At 51.9% G+C, this 21,217-nt stretch overlaps 1 protein-coding gene across 1 annotated transcript; it reads left to right on the top strand.

The window, feature by feature from the left end:
- Positions 1–1,461: 1,461 nt before the first annotated feature.
- On the top strand, positions 1,462–20,530 carry Slc1a5 (solute carrier family 1 member 5). The gene is made up of 9 exons (XM_045134376.1): positions 1,462–1,485; positions 1,595–2,586; positions 8,233–8,275; positions 9,280–9,351; positions 10,833–10,999; positions 13,767–14,000; positions 15,451–15,645; positions 15,746–15,880; positions 19,751–20,530. The coding sequence occupies exons 2-9, from the start codon at positions 2,018–2,020 to the stop codon at positions 19,983–19,985; spliced, it is 1,650 nt and encodes a 549-aa protein (XP_044990311.1). The 5' UTR covers positions 1,462–1,485; positions 1,595–2,017; the 3' UTR covers positions 19,986–20,530.
- Positions 20,531–21,217: the final 687 nt, after the last annotated feature.

The raw sequence follows: 21,217 nt of genomic DNA, 5'->3' as shown, positions 1-21,217 counted from the left end.
TGGAGTTATTTATAGCAGCTAGAGGCCTTGGCATGCCTATTCTCCCTCCCTCCTTCTTTCCTTGCAAATAAATAAATAAAAATATTAAAAGGCTGGAGAAATGGCTTAGCAGTTAAGGTGCTTGCCTGTGAAGACTAAGGCCCCAGGTTCAATTCCCCAGTACATGCATCTGGAGTTTTTATCCGTGGCTGGAGACCCTGGTGCACCCATTCTCTCTCTATCTGCCTCTTGCCCCTCTCTTCACCACCTCAAATAAATAACATAAAATAAAAAGTAGAAGCTGAAGCTGGGCGTGGTGGGGCACGCCTTTAATCCCAGTACTTGGGAGGTAGAAGTAGGAAGATCACCGTGAGTTCCAGGCCACCCTGAGACTACAGAGTGAAAATTGGGGGGGGGGGGCTGGAGAGATGGCTCAGTGGCTAAGGTATTTGCCTGCAAAGTCTAACAACCCGAGTTTGATTCCCCAGTACCCATGTAATGCCAGATGCACAGTGGCGCATGCACCTGGAGTTCATTTGCAGCAGTAGCCCATTTTCTGTACTTCACTGTCTCTCTCTCATCTTGAAAATAAATTAAAATTAAAAAAAAAAAAACATTTGGACCTGGGAGCGAGGAGCTAGTTCAGTTGGTAAAGTTCTTGACTGGCAGGCATGAGAACCTGAGTTTCATGCCCCATTACCCACGTCTATCCGGTCATCTCAGCCCCGGGGAAGTACAGATGAGTGGATCCCTGGAGTTCGCCTGGCCAGCCAATCTAGCCTAATGGGCGAGCTCCTGTCTCACAGAACGGTGGACAGGGCACCTGAGGTTGTCCTCCGACCTCCCCACGAATGCACGGACGCACGTGGACGCACGTTACACACCAGCCAAGGCAGAAGGAAAGTAGGGAAGGGAAACCTTCCCTTCCTAGAGACCCTCGCACCAGGATGCTGCCGGGGTCCAAAGCTCGCAAACCCGCACCGGATTACTTTGGGGTGTAAAAAGCGGACAGCAGCTAGGCGTGCTGGCGCACGCCATTAATCCCAGCACGCGGGAGGCAGAGGGAGGAGGATCGCTCTTGAGTTCGAGGCCACCCTGAGCCTACATAGTGAATTCCAGGTCAGCCTGAGCTAGAGAGCCTACCTCGAAAAAACAAAAGAAAAAAGAAAGAAAGAAAGAAAACGTGGACAGCAACCTCCGACGGCCCGCCCCCTCGGGAACCCCATTACTTATGCCTGGCCACGCCCCCAAGTTGGCCTCGCCCCCAAGCTAGGCATTGTTATCCAGCCTTGTTTGGGAGACAGCACCCCTCTCGGGTGTCAGCCCCGCCCCCTCCCCTTCCCCCTCCCCTTTCCCCCTCCCTCGCTGGCTGTGAGATGGGAAGGCGCCGTAGCCAATCAGCGCCCGCGCTCGGCCTCCTCCTTCCCAAGCCCCGCCCCCGCCTTTAAAGCTGACGGATTCCGTCCAGCCGTCCCAGAGCCTCGCGGCGCGGCGCGCGCCCCGGAGGTAGGTGCTGCGACCCGGGCTGCCACTTGCCCACTGGTGGGGGGGAGCGGTGGTCCTGGATTCCCTCCCCCCCCCGGAACCCCGGACCTTAAATCCCCTCCTCCTCCAGCTCCACTTCCCAATCTCCGGATTCAGGATTCCACGACCCAGGCGACCCCCCCCCCCACACACACCCAACACCGGGCCTTTGGGTGCCAGGCGTCCCGGATCTGCGCCATCTGGAACTAGCTGTCTGCCACCTGGGCACCCCTCAGCCTTCTAGCCCGGTGCCACGTTCGCGTCGGAGAAACTCCTGGAGCTTCCACGTCCAGGACCAAGAACTCCAGACTGTTTCTCGAACCCTCTTCCCAGCTTTGGGGGGCATCGGACATCACTGTTGGGGAGAGCAGAGGCGCCTCGGAACGCAGCCAGGGGCTCACCCGGGGAGCTGAGCCTCCATCCCGAAGTGCCAGCCTCCGGAGGCGCCGTGTCCTGGGCCAGAGAAGGGTCCCCGTGCGCCTCCAGTCCCCGGGCGTTGAGCTAGCTCGTCATCATGGTGGCCGATCCTCCCAAAGCCGACCCCAAGGGGTTGGTGGCGGTGGAGGCCACGGCGAACGGTGGCCTCGTGCTGGGTTCTGCACCGGACCGAGACGAGACCGCTAAGGGATGCTGCCGTTCCCGGGACCAGGTGCGCAGCTGCCTTCGCGCCAACCTGCTGGTGCTGCTCACCGTGGTGGCCGTGGTGGCCGGCGTGGCCCTGGGGCTGGGGGTGTCGGTGGCCGGGGGCGCTGCCGCCCGGAGCCCCGCGCGCCTGGTGGCCTTCGGCTTCCCCGGCGAGCTGCTGCTGCGCCTGCTCAAGATGATCATCCTGCCGCTCGTGGTGTGCAGCCTGGTGGGAGGCGCGGCCAGCCTCGACCCCGGCTCGCTCGGCCGCCTGGGCGCCTGGGCGCTGCTCTTCTTCCTGGTCACCACTCTGCTCGCGTCGGCGCTCGGCGTGGGCTTGGCTCTGGCGCTGAAGCCCGGCGCCGGCTTCACGGCCATCAATGCCTCCGTTGGGACCACCGACGGTGTCCAAAACACCGGGAAAAAGGAGGTGCTGGATTCCTTTCTGGATCTCGTGAGGTCGGTTCCCGCCGGAATTGGGGAGGGAGGGGGCCCCATGCGGGCGATGGGGGCTGATAGAAGTGTGGGTGGGTGGGGGGATTCTGTCCCTCCCTCTCTCTCTCTTTCCGGTTTTTCAAGGTTGGGTCTCACTCTAGCCCAAGCTGACCTGCAATTCACTATATCGTCTTAAGGTGGCCTTGAACTCATGGTGATCCTCCTATTTCTGCCTCCTGAGTGCTGGGATTGAAGTCGTGCGCCACCACCCCGACCCCCCCCCCTTTCTCTTTGGAGTGTGTGTGTGTGTGTGAGAATTTCTCTGTGTAGCTCAGGCTGACCTTGAACTCGTGGCCGTCTTCTTATGCTCCAGAGCACTGGGATTAGAGGTGTTGTTCACCACATGTGGGTAGGTGGGGGCTCTGGGTGAGATATTCTTACTAGAGTTTAGGAAAACAGGAGAGAATGGAGAGGGGCGCTCTGACCCCTTGGAAAGGTAAGACAAACTTTTAGGGGAAGGACAGGGATTGAGGGAGCTGAGTATGTAAGACGGGCCCAGAGGCACGGAGGTCTTATAGAAGGACTTGGGGACTCTTGTATTTTTTTTTTAATTTTTTTTGAGGTAGGGTCTCTTTAGTCTCAGGCTGACCTCGAACTCATAGTCATCCTCCTGGCCTTCTGAGTGTTGGGATTAAAGGCATCCACCACCATGTCTGGCTTTTGATTTTGAGACAGAGTCTCACGTAGCCTAGGATGGCCGCAAACTCTGTAAAATTTTGTTTATTTGGGGCTGGAGAAATGGCTTAGCGGTTAAGCGCTTGCCTGTGAAGCCTAAGGACCCCGGTTCGAGGCTCGGTTCCCCAGGTCCCACGTTAGCCAGATGCCCAAGGGGGCGCACGCGTCTGGAGTTCGTTTGCAGAGGCTGGAAGCCCTGGCGCGCCCATTCTCTCTCTCCCTCTGTCTGTCTTTCTCTCTGTGTCTGTCGCTCTCAAATAAATAAATAAAAAAATTAAAAAAAATTTTTTTGTTTATTTGAGAGAGAGGTAGATACAGAGAATAGGCACACCAGGGCCTCTAGCCAGTGCAAATGCATGCACCACCATGTTCATCTGGCTCACGTGGGTTCTGGGGAGTCGAACCTAGGTCCTTAGACTTCACAGGCAAGCACCTTAACTGCTAAGCCATCTCTCCAGCCCTCAAACTCTTTCTGTAGTTGAAGATGGCCTTGAACTCCTGATATTCCTGCCCTCACCTCCCAAGTGCTGGGTTTACAATCTTTCACCACCATGTCTGGCCTTGATTTTCTTTTTTTTGGTGGGGGGTAGTGTTTCACTTACTCCAGGCTCACCTGAAACTCACTGTGTGCCCCAGGCTAGCCTTGAACTCAAGGTGATTTACTACCTCAGCCTGCCCAGTGCTGGGATTAAAGGCTGGCCAGTTCTTTTCTTTCGTTTGTTTTATATTTGAAAACGGCTTGCTATGTAAACCTGGCTGGTCTTGAACACCTGGCCATCCCCCTGCCTCAGCCTCCCAAGAGCTGGGATTGACAGGTCAGAGCCACCTTGTCCAGCTTGGTGTGGGTGTCTTAAGGAACATGGGGCTACCCCAAGGCAAAAGAGCTTGAGTCATTCGCCCCCAAAAAATAAACCTAACAACTGGTGCAAGAGTATCCTGGTCCGCAGGAATATGAATACTTTTTTTGTTTATTTATTTATTTGAGAGCGACAGAGAGAGAAAGGCAGAGGGAGAGAGAATGGGTATGCCAGGGCCTCCAGTCATTGCAAACGAACTCCAGACACATGCGCCACCTTGTGCATATATCTTATGTGGGTCCTGGGGAATCAAGCCTCGAACCTGGGTCCTTAGGCAAGTGCTTAACTGCTAAGCCATCTCTCCAGCCCATGAATACATTTTTGGGAGGGAATCTGTGGTTGACTGAGGGCCTTAAAAAGGGGCTTCAAGGTAAAGATTTGGAGCCAGGGTCAGAGGGCTTGGGACTCCTGTCATAAGACCCTGGAAGACCTGAGGAGCCTTCTCCTTCCAGCAGCAGGTCTGTCCACCTTACTGTGTCACCTGGAGTCAGCCACTCTTTTCTCGGGCTCCCCCTCCCAGTTCAGCTGGGGCCTGGCATCTTCCGCTTTGCAAAGTTTCATCTCACTTCCTCCTCAGAGGCCCCTTTCCGAAGAGAGACAGTTCCAAAGGGGAGCAGGCTTCTTTTCCTGACTGCTCTCCTGTGGGAGATGGACGACCGCATGGCCATTAGGGCCTCTGATGCACTGTCAAGTTGGGGACTTTCAGGAAGTGCGGGGGTGGAGGTGGAGAGGAGGAAATAGTTCGTCACCAAACAGGGTTTCCGCAGCCCTTCAGCGATAGTGCTGGCTGAGGTGAAAGACTGCCAGGCTTGGTATCCACGATTGCAGCTGGTTATACCACCTGGCTGGTGCAGATTATCTGGGGCCAGGCCTTGCCTAGAGCTGCAGGCAGGCACACCCACCCTCAGGCTGTTTATGGGCACAGACCTCCCCACCCATCCAGGCCCAGTCCAGCTATAACTCACGCTTGGCTAGCTGGGACTTCTCACAGCCAGCCAACTTTATAACCAGCTGCCACACAGGTAGTAGACACAGGCGCTAAACACCAGCTGTAAAGCGCACCCACCCACCCAGAAGAGACTGGTCTTTTAAGCAGGCCACCTTCAGTGAGGCCACTGGCCCCACCAATGTGTTCAAGAGGACCGTGCTAACAGGGTGTGGTGGCACACACCTTTGAGGCCAGCCTGGGTCTACAGAGTGAGTGCCAGGTCAGCCTGGGCTAGAGTGAGACGTTACTTCGAAACAAAACAAAAAGAATAGGTCGAGCCCAACGTGGTGGGTCAAGTTTTGTAATCCCAACCACTCTGGAGGCTGAAGCATGGGGATTACTACAAGTTCAAGGACAGCCTAGACTACCTTGTTGGTTTCAAATGTCTCAAAAAGCTGCCCCAAGGGCTGGAGACATGGCTCAGCACTTGCCTGGAAAACCTAATGACCAGGGTTCGGTTCCCCAGTACCCATGTAAAGCTAGGTGCACCAAGGCGCATGCATCTGGAGTTCGTTTGCAGTGGCTAGAGGCCCTGGCATGCCCATACACACACACACACACACACACACACACACACACACACACACTTTCTCCCTTTCTCTGTTTGCAAATAAATAAATGAAATGTTTTTTTTTAAATAAATATTATTTATTTATTTGAGAGAGAAAGAGGCAGATAGATTAGGTAGAGAGAGAATGGATGTGCCAGGGCCTCCAGCCACTGAAAATAAACCCCAGATACATGCGCCCCCTTGTGCATCTGGCTAATGTGGGTCCTGGAGAGTCGAACCAGGATTCTTTGGTTTTTTAGGCAATCACCTTAACTGCTAAGCCGTCTCTCCAGCCCATAAAATATTTTTTACAAAAGTCTGCCCCCCATATATGTATGTATGAGTGTAGTCACAGTACCTTTACATACACACCTTTGCGGGTTCACTGGCATAACCATCCCCTACGCTACACAGTCCAGTCATACTGGCCATTTATCTGATTTGTGTGTTGGATACTGGGGACGGAATCCAGGGCTTTATGCAGGCTAGGTAAGAGCTCTGCCACAGAGCGACAGACACCCCCAGCCCTCTCTCTGATCCTAACCTGCAGTTTCAAGCAGGGCCCCAACATCTGGCTTCCTGTGTGCAGTCCCACAGTGACAGCTGTGTGCCCTTGGCCAGGCAGGAGTTAAGCGGGTCAGAGCTGGTTTAAATGCCATCCCTGAGCTGGGCATGGTGGTACACTCTGTAATCCCAGCACTCAGACACCCAGGGAGGAACACCCGACTCTGTAAGCCGGCCTTCGCTAAGCAGCACTCACAAAGGCCAACCTGGGTGACAGCTCACCTGTCCCTTCTGAGTCCAGCAAGTGTCTTCCTTTCCCTTCTTTGCCTCAGTGTCCCTTTCTGATGTGTGATTGAGTTATCTGGGTTTTTTTGTTTTGTTTTGTTTTTGAGGTAGGGTTTCACTCTAGTCCAGGCTGACCTGGAATCTGGAATTCATTATGGAGTCTCAGGGTGGCCTTGAACTCACGCCGATCCTCCTACCTCTGCCTTCTGAGTGCTGGGATTAAAGGTGTGTGCCACCATGCCCGGCTGTTCATTCATTTTTTGGATTTGGTTTTTCGAGATAGGGTCTCCCTCTAGTCTAGGCTGACCTGGAATTCACTATGGAGTCTTAGGGTGGCCTGATCCTCCTACCTGTGCCTCGCAAGTGCTGGCATTAAAGGTGTGCGTCCCCTCTGTAAACAAGGAGCTGGGTGTGTAAAGCAGGAGCCAGTGGCTGTCCTTCCTGACACATGGCAGGCACCTTCACCCGTGAGTGGCCTTATGGGGACAGATGCATATTCATGACAGAAACAGTCACGCCTGCCCCTCCGTCACAGGTTCTTAAACTCTCACTGCCATGTTTCAACCCACCCAGATCCGCTCCCGAACCCTCTGACCCCCCAGTCAGCCCCTGAGGGATCAGCTCTGGCCTCAGCCTTCCAGGAAGCAGCTGATGCAAGACTCCCAGGCTATTAAGTTGGCTGCATGGGTGGAGCTAAGGCCTGGGGTGACCCTGCCCTTGCCTGCTTCAGGAGCTCAGCGTGAACTGCCAACTCACATTCTCTCTGCCCTGAAATGCCAGCCTCCCGAGGCCAGTTCAGATTCCCACACCCTTAGGTGTGCAAACCTGGTCCAGCTGCCTGGCTGAGTGTGTGTGTGTGTGTGTGTGTGTGTGTGTGTGTGTGTGTGTTGGGGCGGGCCTTGAAGGTTCCTATCACAGTCATGCTTAGTCCTATGGACTGTAATCCCAGCTACTCAGGAGACTGAGGAAGGAGGACCCCAAGTTTGAGGCCAGCTTTGCCAAGACGCCACCTCCCACCCCGTCTCACAAAGTTTAATGAGGGTTGTGAATAGGGATCGGTATTAAGAGTGCTTGCGTAGCGTGAGGAAAGTCATGGGTTCAAATGTGAGTTCTGTCACATTTGGTGGTTTGTGGAGGGTATTTCAACCCTAGCACTGGGGAGGCAGAGGCAGAAGGATCAGACTTCGAAGGCCATCCTTGGCTCCATACTGAATTAGAAGCTAGCCTGGGCTACATGAAAAACCTTGTCTCAAAAAAAATTGCCTCTGCTGTAATATGTCTTCCTTGCCATGATGAAACTTTTCCCTCGAAACCATATGCCAAAGAAAACTCATTTATTTATTTATTATTTTTTCCACATAGGGTCTTACTCTAGCCCAGGTTGACCTGGAACTCACAGCAATCCTCCCACCTTTGGTCCTGGGGAATCAAACCAGGGTTCTTAGGCTTCACAGGCAAACACCTTAACTGCTAAGCCATTGGCCCCCCCCCCTTTTTTTTGAGGTAGGGTCTTTTTATGGCCCAGGCTGACCTAGATTTCACTATATAGTCTCAGGATGGCCTTGAATTCACAGTGAACCTCCTACTTTGGCCTCCCAAGTGCTGGTATTAAAGGTGTGTGCCACCACACCTAACAAATAAACACTTTTGTTTAATGTTACTATCACTACACCCTACAAAAGACCAGCCCAGGCACCCCCTTTCCCTCCCTCTGTGATAGCATCTAATCATCTGTATGTCTCTTTCTGCAGGAATATCTTTCCCTCCAATCTGGTGTCTGCAACCTTCAGATCTGTGAGTCCTTAGGGGTTTCTCAAGGGGCCAGGGGTGAGAGGGTGGAAAAAATGAATGTGGCTACTTGTTACACATGATACTTCCATCAAAAATGAGAATGTGGGGCTGGAGAGATGGCTTAGCGGTTTAGGCACATGCCTGTGAAGGCTAAGGACCCAGGTTCGATTCTCCAAGTCCCACATAAACCAGAGGCACATGATGACGCATGCGTCTAGAGTTTGTATGCAGTGGCTGGAGGTCCTGATGCAACCATTCTCTCTCTCTCTGTCTCTAATAAGTAAATAAAAACAAATCTTAAAAAAATGAGAATGTAGGTCAGGCGTGGTGATGCATGTCTTTAATCTGATCAGTTGGGAGGAGGAATCAGGAGGATCAAGAGTTCTAGGTTGCGCTGGATAGATGGCTTAATGATTAAGGCATTTGCCTGCCAAGCCAAAGGACCCAGATTCAATTCCCCAGGACCCAAGTAAGCCAGATGCACAAGGTGGCACATGCATCTGGAGTTTGTTTACAGTGGCTGAAGGCCCTGGTATGCCCATTCTCTCTATTTCTCTCTCTAAATTAAAAGTAAAAATAAAAAGAGTTCTAGGTCATCCTTGGCTGTGTAGCAAGTTTGAGGCTAGCCTGGACTACCTGAGACCCTCTCTCCATAAAAAGAAAAAAGGGGCTGGAGAGATGGCTTAGCATTTAAGTCACTTGCCTGTGAAGCCTAAGGACCCAAGTTCCATTCTCCAGGACCCACCTAAGCCAGATGCACAAGGTGGCGCATGCATCTGGAGTTTGTTTGCAGTGGCTGGAGGCTCTGGTGCGCCTATTCTATCTCTGTTTCTATCTCCCTCCATCCCTGTGTCTCAAATAAATAAATAAATAAAAATGATTAAAAAAAAAAGAGAGATAGGAAGCTTGAGGCAGGTTTGGGTTTGGGCATCATGGTTGCCAGCGTGGTGTGGGGAGCGTTGGTGACAATTAACATTGATTCCTCTGACCCCTCCCCCCACCTACAGTATGCCACCAAATATGAAGAGAGAAGACTCAACACAGCCATGGCCCAGGAGCTCAATGCCACCATGGTGCAGGTGAGCATGGGCAGGGCCAAGGGATCCACACTATTGGCCCCCCACCATCCCCTATCCCTCTTGCTGTTGGGGTCTTCCAAAAGTCTAGTGTAAGCTGGGCGTGGTGGCGCACGCCTTTAATCCCAGCACTCAGGAGGCAGAGGTAGGAGGATCGCCGTGAGTTCAAGGTTACCCTGAGATTACATAGTAAATTCCAGCTCAGCTAGAGTGAGATCCTACCTTGAAAAACAAAACAAAAGTAAATAAAATAAAATAAAAGTCGAGTGTAGAATTTGATTTAAGCCCTGTACGATCTGGGGCTAAGAGTGTAGCTCGGTTTGTAGCGTGCTGGCCTAGCATTCAAGGGGCCCTATGTTCGAGCACTGTAAGCTAGGCATGGTGGTACTTGGCTGCAACCCCAGCACTTGTGTGATAGAGCCAGACAGGAGGATGAGAAGCTCAGGGTCATCCTCAGCCTCGTAGTGAGATTGAAGCTAGCCTGGGATACATGAGCCCCTGTCATAAATAGATGAAAACTCTGCTATCCTTAATATCCTGCTCTGTGGTTCTACTAGAGATCCATCCTGGGCCTCACTGTGGGTTCAGGTGCTCTACCACTCAGCCTTGTCTCTAGCCCTGGAATCCTTGATATCTTAAAATAATGTACAGTATTAATTGTACAGAATAGTGGGTTTGATTATGATACTTTCGTGCATGTAGAAAATGTAATTTTTTCATAGCCCTCTATTATATTCATTTCTCTCTTTTCCCAGTGTTTTTTTTTTCTCTTCCCAAATAGTCTCCCTTCTCCTTTCGTATTTCTCCAAAGTTCTGTCTTTTCCACCTCCTCTCTTTGTCGGCACGTTGTCTTCTCTTTCCTCCCTATGACCCTACCCTGTCCACGTTCCATGCCCTTCTTCTCACCATCTCCTCACTCCATCCCACCCTTCTCCTTGTTGCCAGAGGGCCTCTGCAAAGCTCACACCTGGCCCTACCGCTGCGCTGCCCGGAGCCCCCAAGGCCCTGTCTCCCTACCCCTCGAGTGTCCCTGCACATTAGGGCCCCTGCCTGACTCACCCTCAGCCCCCAGCCTTGTGACTGTGCACAGCTCACTTCCTGCTAGCCAGTGTGGGTGTCTTCCCATTCTTGGAATGGCGCTGCTTGTACTCATTTGTGTATGGCAGTGCACATTCTGTTCCTCTCTCTAGAACCTTCTATACCTGGCTTACTCTTGCTGTCCTCCAGGCTCAGTCTGTGCCTTTTCATCCAGGACGCTTTCCCTGCTACTTCCCCACCTTGCTGGCACCCTCCTGTGGCTACTCCTGCTCACTCAGAGTGACCCCTGGTCTAGTACCCTTGGACGTGGACTGGGAGCCTTGTGAGGATGGGCCCTAAGGAGCTGTCTTGTCACCACTGAGGCTCAGTCGTGGCAGGATGGGGCATCCAGCACTGTGCCAGTGTACTGAAGGTCCTTCTAAGCCCTGTCTCTTTCTTGCTGGAAGGTACCCATGGAGAGTGAAGTGGAGAGCATGAACATCTTGGGCCTGGTGGTATTTGCCATCATCTTTGGCGTGGCCCTGCGGAAGCTGGGGCCCGAAGGGGAGCTGCTTATCCGTTTCTTCAACTCCTTCAATGATGCTACCATGATCCTGGTTTCCTGGATCATGTGGTAGGTGGAGGGGCAGGTGCCAGGCATGTCTGCACTGTGTGTGGGAGCCCCCTATCCAGTACAGGGTTCAAGGGTCTTTATCCAGTGTCCACTGTTCTGTGGCTGTGTGACGTGGGGCAGGAACTTGACGTCGTTGTGCTTCGGTTTCACATCTATAAAACAGTGGCAATGCTGTGCTCCGTGGTTGCGAAGGCTGCTGCAACCTTGATCTTGCCAGAAGGTGACGTTGGCCACCGCCTGACTGGCGCGTGGTACTTTTAAGTGTTCTAGCTGTAATGATATGGTCCCCTTGGAATGAATGATCTAAAATACTGCTGACCTCATAGGGTCATGGTCAAGTATAAATGAGTCACAGAAACAGGGAAAGTGCTTTAAGGCCAGAGTGGGGCTCAGTGCTTAGCAAGTGCAAAGAACACCCCAAGTTCCATGCCTAGTCCTGGCCGGGATGGGGGGGGTGGAGCCTTTGTGCGCCAGGACCTCTTGCTGCTGCAAATGATCACCACAGCTTGTGGGCCTCTTTGCATCTGGCTTTCATGTGTGCCTTGGGAATCGAACCCTGGCCATCAGGCTTTGCAAGCAAATGCCTTTAGCTGCTGTACTATCTTCCCAGCCCCTTTATTTTATTTTATTTTTATTTATCTAACTCTAGACTTAACTCCCCTGGGCCTCTGAACACTGCAGTTGTGACAACAGCCACCAAGGACACAAATGAGTCACAACATGTGCTGTGCTGTGGACAGTGTCAGATCTATAGGATGCCCACAGTAATAACAAGTATTTTTTCAAGCACTTGGTTTTGATAACTTCTGGGAAAGTATCAATGGTTAGGACTTGGGCATCTGGCCACAACTAGGCACACAGCTGGTTGGGAGGATTTTTTGGGACAAATGAGAAGGGCCGGGGAGACAACTAGCTGTGGCAGCCAGGTTGTAAGGCATCTTTCATCTGGTTCTGCCTGACTGGAGGCATGGATACCTGAGGGTCTGCCCTGCAGAGGAGGCTGATACCAGTCCCGCCAGAGTCAAACTGCACCACAAGGTTTCAGTGCCTCAGCTAGCATCTCATGCCAGCCTCTAGTAATTTCTAGAGGTTAGTCATATTATGAACATAGAATTTTTTTTCTTTTTTTTCTCACTAGTGAAGACTGCCTTGGTCTACCGCTGAGCCACGCCCCCAGCCCCTCACTGTGGATCTAGACAAGTGCTCTACCTCTGAGCCACGCCCCCAGCCCCTCACTGTGGATCTAGACAAGTGCTGTACCTCTGAGCCACGCCCCCAGCCCCTCACTGTGGACTCTAGACAAGTGCTCTACCTCTGAGCCACGCCCCCAGCCCCTCACTGTGGATTCTAGACAAGTGCTCCACCTCTGAGCCACGTCCCCAGCCCCTCACTGTGGATTCTAGACAAGTGCTCTACCTCTGAGCCACGCCCCCAGCCCCTCACTGTGGATCTAGACAAGTGCTCTACCTCTGAGCCACGCCCCCAGCCCCTCACTGTGGATTCTAGACAAGTGCTCCACCTCTGAGCCACGCCCCCAGCCCCTCACTGTGGATTCTAGACAAGTGCTCTACCTCTGAGCCACGTCCCCAGCCCCTCACTGTGGATCTAGACAAGTGCTCTACCTCTGAGCCACGCCCCCAGCCCCTCACTGTGGATTCTAGACAAGTGCTCCACCTCTGAGCCACGCCCCCAGCCCCTCACTGTGGGTTCTAGACAAGTGCTCTACCTCTGAGCCACGCCCCCAGCCCCTCACTGTGGGTTCTAGACAAGTGCTCTACCTCTGAGCCACGCCCCCAGCCCCTCACTGTGGGTTCTAGACAAGTGCTCTACCTCTGAGCCACGCCCCCAGCCCCTCACTGTGGATTCTAGACAAGTGCTCCACCTCTGAGCCACGCCCCCAGCCCCTCACTGTGGGATCTAGACAAGTGCTCTACCTCTGAGCCACGCCCCCAGCCCCTCACTCTGGATCCTAGACAAGTGCTCTACCTCAGAGCCACGCCCCCAGCCCCTCACTGTGGGATCTAGACAAGTGCTCTACCTCTGAGCCACGCCCCCAGCCCCTCACTCTGGATCCTAGACAAGTGCTCTACCTCTGAGCCACGCCCCCAGCCCCTCACTGTGGGTTCTAGACAACACTCTATGGGTGAACTGCTTTTATTCCTTGAGTCAGGGTCTCATTCCTGTTTCTCCAGCTGGCCTTGACTCTGTTACCCTCACGCTTCAGCTTCCCAAACAGCTAGGATTACAGAGCTGTGCCACCAAGCCCAGCCTATGGCGCCCACATTCAGTGTTTGAATGTACAATAGCTGCGTCTTTACTGGCTGTTGGTCAGTCATGATCAAGGGGCTCAGGGTGTCACGAATGCCTCAGACCTGGGAGTTATTGCGACTCAAGCCACAGCCTTTTTCTTTTTCATGATGTGCGTAGTAGATAGTGACTGTTGGCTCAAGTCACACCAGCTGCCGTAACTAGTAAACACAGAGCAAATGAGTCACACGTGATGGTGGCTGCTTTCATGGGATGCTGCTCCAGTAAGGAGGAGAACACAATAGCTTTTTTTTTTTTTCTTTTAAACCTCCCAGCTGCACAATCTTCAAAGGAAAGAGCCTGCTTGGAAGCAGGAGAATCTCCTCAGAGGGGTGCCCTAGGCTGTTCCAGACATGGTGGGAGGCTGGGTAGTGTGGTCAGCTGGACTGCCTAGTGCAAGGCCAGGCTGTTGCAGTCACATAGTCAGCAGCAGTCACTTTTCTGTTTCCGGTATGATTAGGTACGCCCCCGTGGGCATCTTGTTCCTGGTGGCCAGCAAGATTGTGGAGAGAGAGAACGTGGGGGAGCTCTTCGTCAACCTGGGCAAATACATCCTGTGCTGCCTGCTGGGCCACGCCATCCACGGGCTGCTGGTCCTGCCCCTCATCTACTTTGTCTTCACACGCCGAAACCCCTACCGCTTCCTGTGGGGTATCATGACACCACTGGCCACAGCCTTTGGGACTTCCTCTAGGTGGGTTTCGTTCAGTGAGGGCAGGGCTTGTGTGCAAAGGGACATGAAGCAGGCATCAGGTAGGTGTACTCGGGGACATTAGATCGGGATACAGGTGTCTTATTTTCATCTGTTTCTTTTTCTTTCTTTCTTTTTCTATTTTTTGTTTTCTTCGAGGTAGGGTCTCACTGTGGTCCAGGCTGACCAGGAATTAACTCTTTAGTCTCAGGGTGGCCTTGAACTCACAGCGATCCTCCTACCTCTGCCTCCCAAGTGCTGGGATTAAAGGCGTGTGCCACCACGGCCGGCAGGTTCTTTTTATTTTTTTTTTAAGATTATTTATTTATTTATTAGAGACAGAGAGAAGGAGAAGGAGAAAGAGAGAGAGAGCCAGGGCCTCTAGCCACTGCAAACAAACTCCAGATGCATGTGCCACCATGTGTATCTGGCTTACATGGGCCCTGGAGAATCAAACTTGGGTCCTCAGGCTTCATAGGCATGTACCTTAAGTGCTAAGCCATCTCTCCAGTCCTCTTTCATCCAGTTCTTGAAGTCCTAGGGTCCTCTGCCTTGGAAAAGTCTTATTTTATGTTTTTGGTTTTTCGTGGTAGGATCTCACCTCTATCCCAAGCTGACCTGGAATTCACTCTGTAGTCTCAGGGTGGCCTTAAACTCACAGTGATCCTCCGACCTCTGTCTCCTGAGTGATGGGATTAAAGGTGTGTGCCACCACACACAGCCAAGGCCTGACTTTTAAAAATTTACTTACATGTGTGTTTTGGGGGCACACCAGTGTCTCTTGCCACTGGAAATGAGCTCCAGACACGTGCGTCACTTTGTGTCTGGCTTTACATGGGTATTGGGGAATTGAAACCAAGCTGGCAGGTTTTGCAAACAAGTGCCTTTAATCACTAAGCCATTCCCCCAGCCCCTTCTTCTTCTTCTCCTCCTCCTCCTTCTCTTCCTCCTCCTCCTCCTCTTCTTTTTATGGGTGTTTCAAGGTAGGGCCTTGCTGTAGCCCAAGCTTACCTGGAATTCACTATATAGTCTCAGGCTGGCCTCGAACTCACAGCCGTCCTCTCTTACCTGTCTCGCGAGTGCTGAGATTAAAGGCTTGCGCCGCCACACCTGGCTCCGCACTAATTTTATTGGTGGTTTTCTGAGATTCAGCAGGGGACGTGCCCAGGCCTGTCTAGTACTCCTACATTTTGGGGTCTAGGTCTTTTTTGCAGGACCCTGCGCGCCTTCTGTGGGGAGAGGAGGGCGCGTGGTTGGAGAGAGGAGGGTTTGGAGGTGACAAGGGCCCTTGCTTGTGCGATGTGGGCGGGGCGGGGCGGGGTGGTGCCGGAGACCCCAGCCGCAGGTGATGGTCCCCGTTCTCCGTCCCCACCCTCTGCACATGGTATGGGGGGGGGCGGGAGAGGGTCCTTGCTCCCTCGGAGGCGGGGTCACTCCTCCGTGCTTCCCCCAGCTCGGCCACGCTGCCCCTGATGATGAAGTGCGTGGAGGAGAAGAACGGGGTGGCCCGGCACATCAGCCGCTTCATCCTGCCCATCGGCGCCACGGTCAACATGGACGGCGCCGCGCTGTTCCAGTGCGTGGCGGCCGTCTTCATCGCGCAGCTCAACGGCCTGCCCCTGGACCTGGTGAAGATCATCACCATCCTGTGAGTCCCGGAGCCCCTGGCCGCCGCCGCCTGGCCGCCTCCTGGCCGGCGGCTGTCTCACCTCTCCCCCTCCCCGCCCCCGCCCCTTCCCCGCTCTCAGGGTCACGGCCACAGCTTCCAGCGTGGGGGCGGCGGGCATCCCCGCAGGAGGGGTCCTCACCCTGGCCATCATCCTGGAAGCAGTCAACCTCCCCGTCAAGGACATCTCCTTCATCTTTGCCGTGGACTGGCTAGTGTGAGTGGGGGCCCCGGGGCTTGGTGGTGAAGGGGGTCCCTGAGAAAAGAGGATGGGTAGAGGGTGACTTTCTAGTGGGAGCATGTGGGACCTTGACCCTCCCCATCATAGGGAAGATTGGCATCTTTGGGGGTTTATTCATTTATTTTTAAATGTTTTATTTTTATTTATTTATTTGATAGAGACGGGGGTGGGGGCGGCAGGCAGAGACAGAGAGAGAGAGAATGGGGATGCCAGGGCTCCAGCCATTGCAGATGAACTCCAGATGCGTGCATCCCCTTGTGCATCTGGCTAATGTGGGATCTGGGGAATTGAACCTGGGTCCTTTGGCTTTGCAGGCAAATGCCTTAACCGTTAAGCCATTTCTCCAGCCCTATTTGTTTATTCATTCATTTATTTATTTATTTATTTTGAGATACAGTTTCACTCTTGTCCAGGCTGACATGGAATTCACTATGTGGTCTCAGGATGACCTTGAACTCAGCGATCCTCCTACATCTGCCTCCTGAGTGCTGGGATTAAAGGCGTGCGTGGCTTATTTTTTTGTTTTTGTTTTTTGAGGTAGGGTCTCGCTCTAGCCCAGGCTGATCTGGAATTCACTATGTGTTCTCAGGGTGGCCTTGAACTCATGGCGATCCTCCTACCTCTGTCTCCCAAGTGCTGGGATTCAAGGCATGCGCCACCACGCCCGGCTTATTTTATTTCACTTGGGGGGGGGGTATTTCCTCCCTGCCCCGACTGGGTCTCATTGTATAATCTTAGCTTGTGTGGTACTTGCTATGTCCTGCTGGCAAACTTCAAACCCTTCATCCTCCTGTCTCGGCCTCCACAGTGCTGAGGTTACAGGTGAGGATCACTATAGCCAGCTATCTTTGGGGTCCTGAGAGGAATCCCAGAAAGATAGTGAACCCGCTGAATGTTTGCCAGCCTCGACTTCTAGGCCTGGCAGTGTGGGTTCACTTCCTCATGTCATCATTGTAGCTGTGTGACCTTAGGCAGTACTTGAAGCTCTTGGGTCTCCATTTCCCCACCTGTAAAAGGTAAAATTACATGACTTTGTTGCTGGAGAAATAGCTTACTTGTTAAGGAACTTGCTTACCAAGCCTGATAGCCCAGGTTCAACTCCCCAGCACTCATGTAAAGCCGGATACACAAAGTGGTGCACACATCTGGAGTTCGTTTGAAGTGGCAAGAGTCTCTGGCATGCCCATTCTCTCCTTTCCCCTGCTTTGCAAACAATAAAAAGAAATATTTAAGAAACAGATTATGGGCTGGAGAGATGGCTTAGTGATGAAGGTGCTTGCCTGCGAAGCCTAAGAGCTCATGTTCTAATTTCCAAGTCCCACGTGGCCAGACACAGTGACACAAGTGCACAATGTCACACATATGCACAGGGGACACACATCTGGAGTTTGTTCATAAAGGCTGAAGGCCCTGGCACACCCATTATTCTCTCTTTCAAAAAAAAAAAAAAGCCGGGCATGGTGGCGCATGCCTTTAATCCCAGCACTTGGGAGGCAGAGGTAGGAGGGTCACCGTGAGTTTGAAGCCACCCTGAGACTCCATAGTGAATTCCAGGTCAGCCTGGGCTAGAGTGAGACCTTACCTTGAAAAACCAAAAAATAAAAATGAAAAGGACTGGAGAGATGGCTTAGCAGTTAAGGCCCTTTCTTGAAAACCCTAAGGACCCAGGCATGATTCCCGAGGACCCACATAAGCTACATGCACAAGGGCGTGCAGGTGTCTGAAGTTCATCTACAGTGGTTTGAGGCCCAGGTGTGCCCATTCTCTCTGTCTGTCGCTCTCAAATAAGTAAATAAAATAGATTTTTAATTTTAATTTTATTTATTTATTTATTTGAGAGCAACAGAGAGAGAGAAAGAGGCAGATGCAGAGAGAGAATGGGGATGCCAGGGCCTCCAGCCACTGCAAACGAACTCCAGACGGTGCGCCCCCTTGTGCATCTGGCTAACGTGGGTTCTGGGGAATTGAGCCAAGAACCGGGGTCCTTGGGCTTCACAGGCAAGTGCTTAACCACTAAACCATCTCTCCAGCCCAAATAAAATATTTTTTAAATAAATAAAATTTTAAAAACCCAAAGATTATGATTTGGCAATGAAAGGGCATGAGGCATCAGGTGTGGTGGGTCATGCCTATAACCCCAGCACTGTGAAGGATGAGGCAGTAAAATGGTGAATTTGAGATCAGCCTGGGCTACATAGTGATTTCCAGATTAAACTTTCCCAAACAAACAAGCTGGCGATGGAGCTCCTTTGCTAAAGAGCCTGCCTGGCATGCACAAGTCCTGGGTTTGAGCCCGAGCACTACAAAATGGAATGTGGTTGTTGGGGGCAATGCCCTGGTCTTCATCCCAAAAGTAAAGAAAGAAAAAGGGGGGAAAAAAAAAACTAACACTCAAAACAAAACCCAGAGCAGGGCCTGGAGAAATGGTTCAGTGGTTAAAGGAACTTGATGGCAAAGCCTGCCAGCCCAGGTTTGGTTTCCCCATTACTCATGTAAAGCTAGATGCACAGTAGCGTATGCATGTAGAGTTCATTTGCATTGGCATAGAAAAATATTTATTTTATTTTTTGTTTTTTCAAGATAGGGTCTCACTCTAACCCAGGCTGACCTGGAATTCACTATATAAACTCAGGTTGGTCTTGAACTGATGGCGATCTTCCTACCTCTGCCTCCGAGTGCTGAGATTAATGGTGTGCTCCACCATGCCGGGCCAAGAAAAATATTTTATTTCTTTATTTGATAGAAAGAGAGAGGGAGAGAAAGTGAGAGAATGGGCATGCCAGGGCCTCCAGTCACTGTAAATGAACTCCAGATGCATGTGCCACCTTGTGCATCTGGCTTACATGGGTCCTAGGGAATCAAACCTGGGTCCTATGGCTTTGCAGGCAAATGCCTTAACTGCTAAGCCATCTGTCCACCCCAAGAAAAGTAGAAAAATATTTTAAACACACACAGCAGTCCTGTGTATGGCCAACACACAAATCAAGATTTTTTTTTTTCAAGGTAAGATCTCACTGTAGCCCAGGCTGACCTGGAATTCACTAGGTAATCTCAGAGTGGCCTCGAACTCATAGCGATCCTCCTACCTTTGCTTTCTGAGTGCTGGGGATTAAAGGCATGCACCACCATGTCTGGCTAAGATTCTTTCTCTTAAATAAATAAATAAAAATTTAAAAAATCAATTAAAAGGGCTGGAGAGATGGCTTACCGGTTAAACGCTTGCCTGGGTTCAAGGCTCGATTCCCCAGGACCCACGTTAGCCATATGCAGGGGATGGAGGGGAAGGGGGAGGGGCACATGCATCTGGAGTTCATTTGCAGTGGTTGGAGGCCCTGGCATGCCCATTCTCCATCTATCTGCCTCTTTCTCTCTGTTTGTTGCTCTCAAATAAATAAATATAAAAAAATCAATTAAAAAAGTAAAAAAAAAAGGCTGGGTGTGGTGGTATAGGTCTTTAATCCTAGCACTTGGAGGCAGAGGTAGGAGGATTGCTGTGAGTTTGAGGCCACTTTGAGACTGACTACATAGTGAATTACAGGTTAGCCTGAGCTACAGGAGTGAGACCCTATCTTGTAAAACCAAAAAGAAAAAAAAAAAAAAGCTGGACGTGGTGGTGCACGCCTTTACTCCCAGCACTTGGTGGAAGGCAAAGGTAGGAGGATCACCATGAGTTTGAGGCCACCCTGAGACTGACTACATAGTGAATTCCAGGTCAGCCTGAGCTAGAGTGAGACCTAACCTTGAACCCCCCCCTCAAAAAACAAACAAGATTCCAAGATTCTAACCAGCGAAGTCAGGAGGCTTGAATCCTGCCGCTCCTCACCTTGTGTCCCTATGTCCTTTCAGAGACCGGTCTTGTACCATCATCAACGTGGAAGGTGATGCTTTTGGGGCTGGACTGCTCCAGAGTTACGTGGACCGGACGAAGCTGCAGGACCCAGAGCCTGAGTCGACCCAAGTGAAGAGTGAAGTGCCCCTGAACCCACTGCCCGCCAGCATGGAGGAAGGGAACCCCCTCCTCAAACAGTACCGGGGTCCTGCCGGGGATGCTGTGGCCTGTGAGAAGGAGTCGGTCATGTGAACACCTGGCACGGCATTCCCCACTCTCCTGGGCCATAGGACACTGGGGAGATGGACCCACTGGCTCCCCAGGGCCACCTCCCGAGAGCCAGGGTCTCTGTCCTTCCAGGACAGGACACCAGGAGGCCATGCTGGGGCATATGTGCATATGTCCATCTGCAAGTCTCCCTGGACCTCAACTCCTGTCTTCCACTCTAGGAGGTGTTATCCCCCCTCCCCCAGCGAGAGTCACCCAACCTTTCTGGTCTCAGGGTACAGGTTGGCATGTGGAGGGCTCTGCCCTTTGAAGGGGAGTGCTGCAGATTGATGCTGGTGTTTGACAGCTTTAGCTGCGTGGTGATGTGTGTGTGTGTGAGATCTGTGACCTTGTGACCTTACATGGTACACTCCTCCCTGTGTGTCCCATTGGTGCTGTGCCTCACCCCCACAGTAAGAGAAACACCCCCCAGGAGCGCTGGGGGGAGGGGCGCCAAAGATAAATGCTTTAACTCCAGAGAACTTTTTTTTTTCATTTGGGAATAAAATTATGTCAAGTGTATTTAATAAGATGCTTTAAGTATTTGACTAACGCCATGGGGGATGGCTCTGGGGTGACTGCTCAGTGGGTAAAGTGCTTTTCTCTGTGTTCACATCCCAAGTACCCATGTAAACAAATGCCACATGTGGGGAAAATAAATGCCAGGCATGGTGATATGGTATACCATGCTCTGATCCCCCAGCACTGGGAGGTGGAGACAGCAGGATCCCTAGAGCTTGCTCGCTCCCGGGTGTAGACAACAAAGTTCTAGATTCAATGCATGACCCTGTCAAAAAATAAGGCGAGCTGGACATGGTTGCTCACACCTTTTATCCCCACACTTGGGAGGAGGAGGTAGGAGGATCGCTGTGAGTTTAAGGTCAGCCTGAGACAACATAATGAATTCCAGGTCAGCCTAGGCTAGAGTGAGACCCTACCTCAAAAAACCTTAAAAAAAAAAAGTAATAATAATAGTAATAATTTGGGCTGGAGAGATGGCTCAGCAGTTAAAGGCACTTGATTGCAAAGCCTGATGTTAGGGTTTGATTCCCTAGTACCTATATGAAGTCAAATGCACAAAGTAGCAAAGGTATCTGGAGTTCCTTTGCAGTGCCAAGGATCCCTGGTGCACTGAGCTTAAAGGTTTGTACCACCATGACTGGCTTTCCTCTCTCCTTTGAGCCTTTTTTTTTTCTTTCAAGGTAAGGTCTTATTCT

The sequence above is a fragment of the Jaculus jaculus genome, chromosome 14 (assembly GCF_020740685.1).
Source record: "Jaculus jaculus isolate mJacJac1 chromosome 14, mJacJac1.mat.Y.cur, whole genome shotgun sequence".
NCBI lineage: Eukaryota > Metazoa > Chordata > Mammalia > Rodentia > Dipodidae > Jaculus > Jaculus jaculus.
The sequence above is the reverse complement of the archived record's forward strand: the minus strand, read 5'-3'. Positions and strand labels throughout refer to the sequence as shown.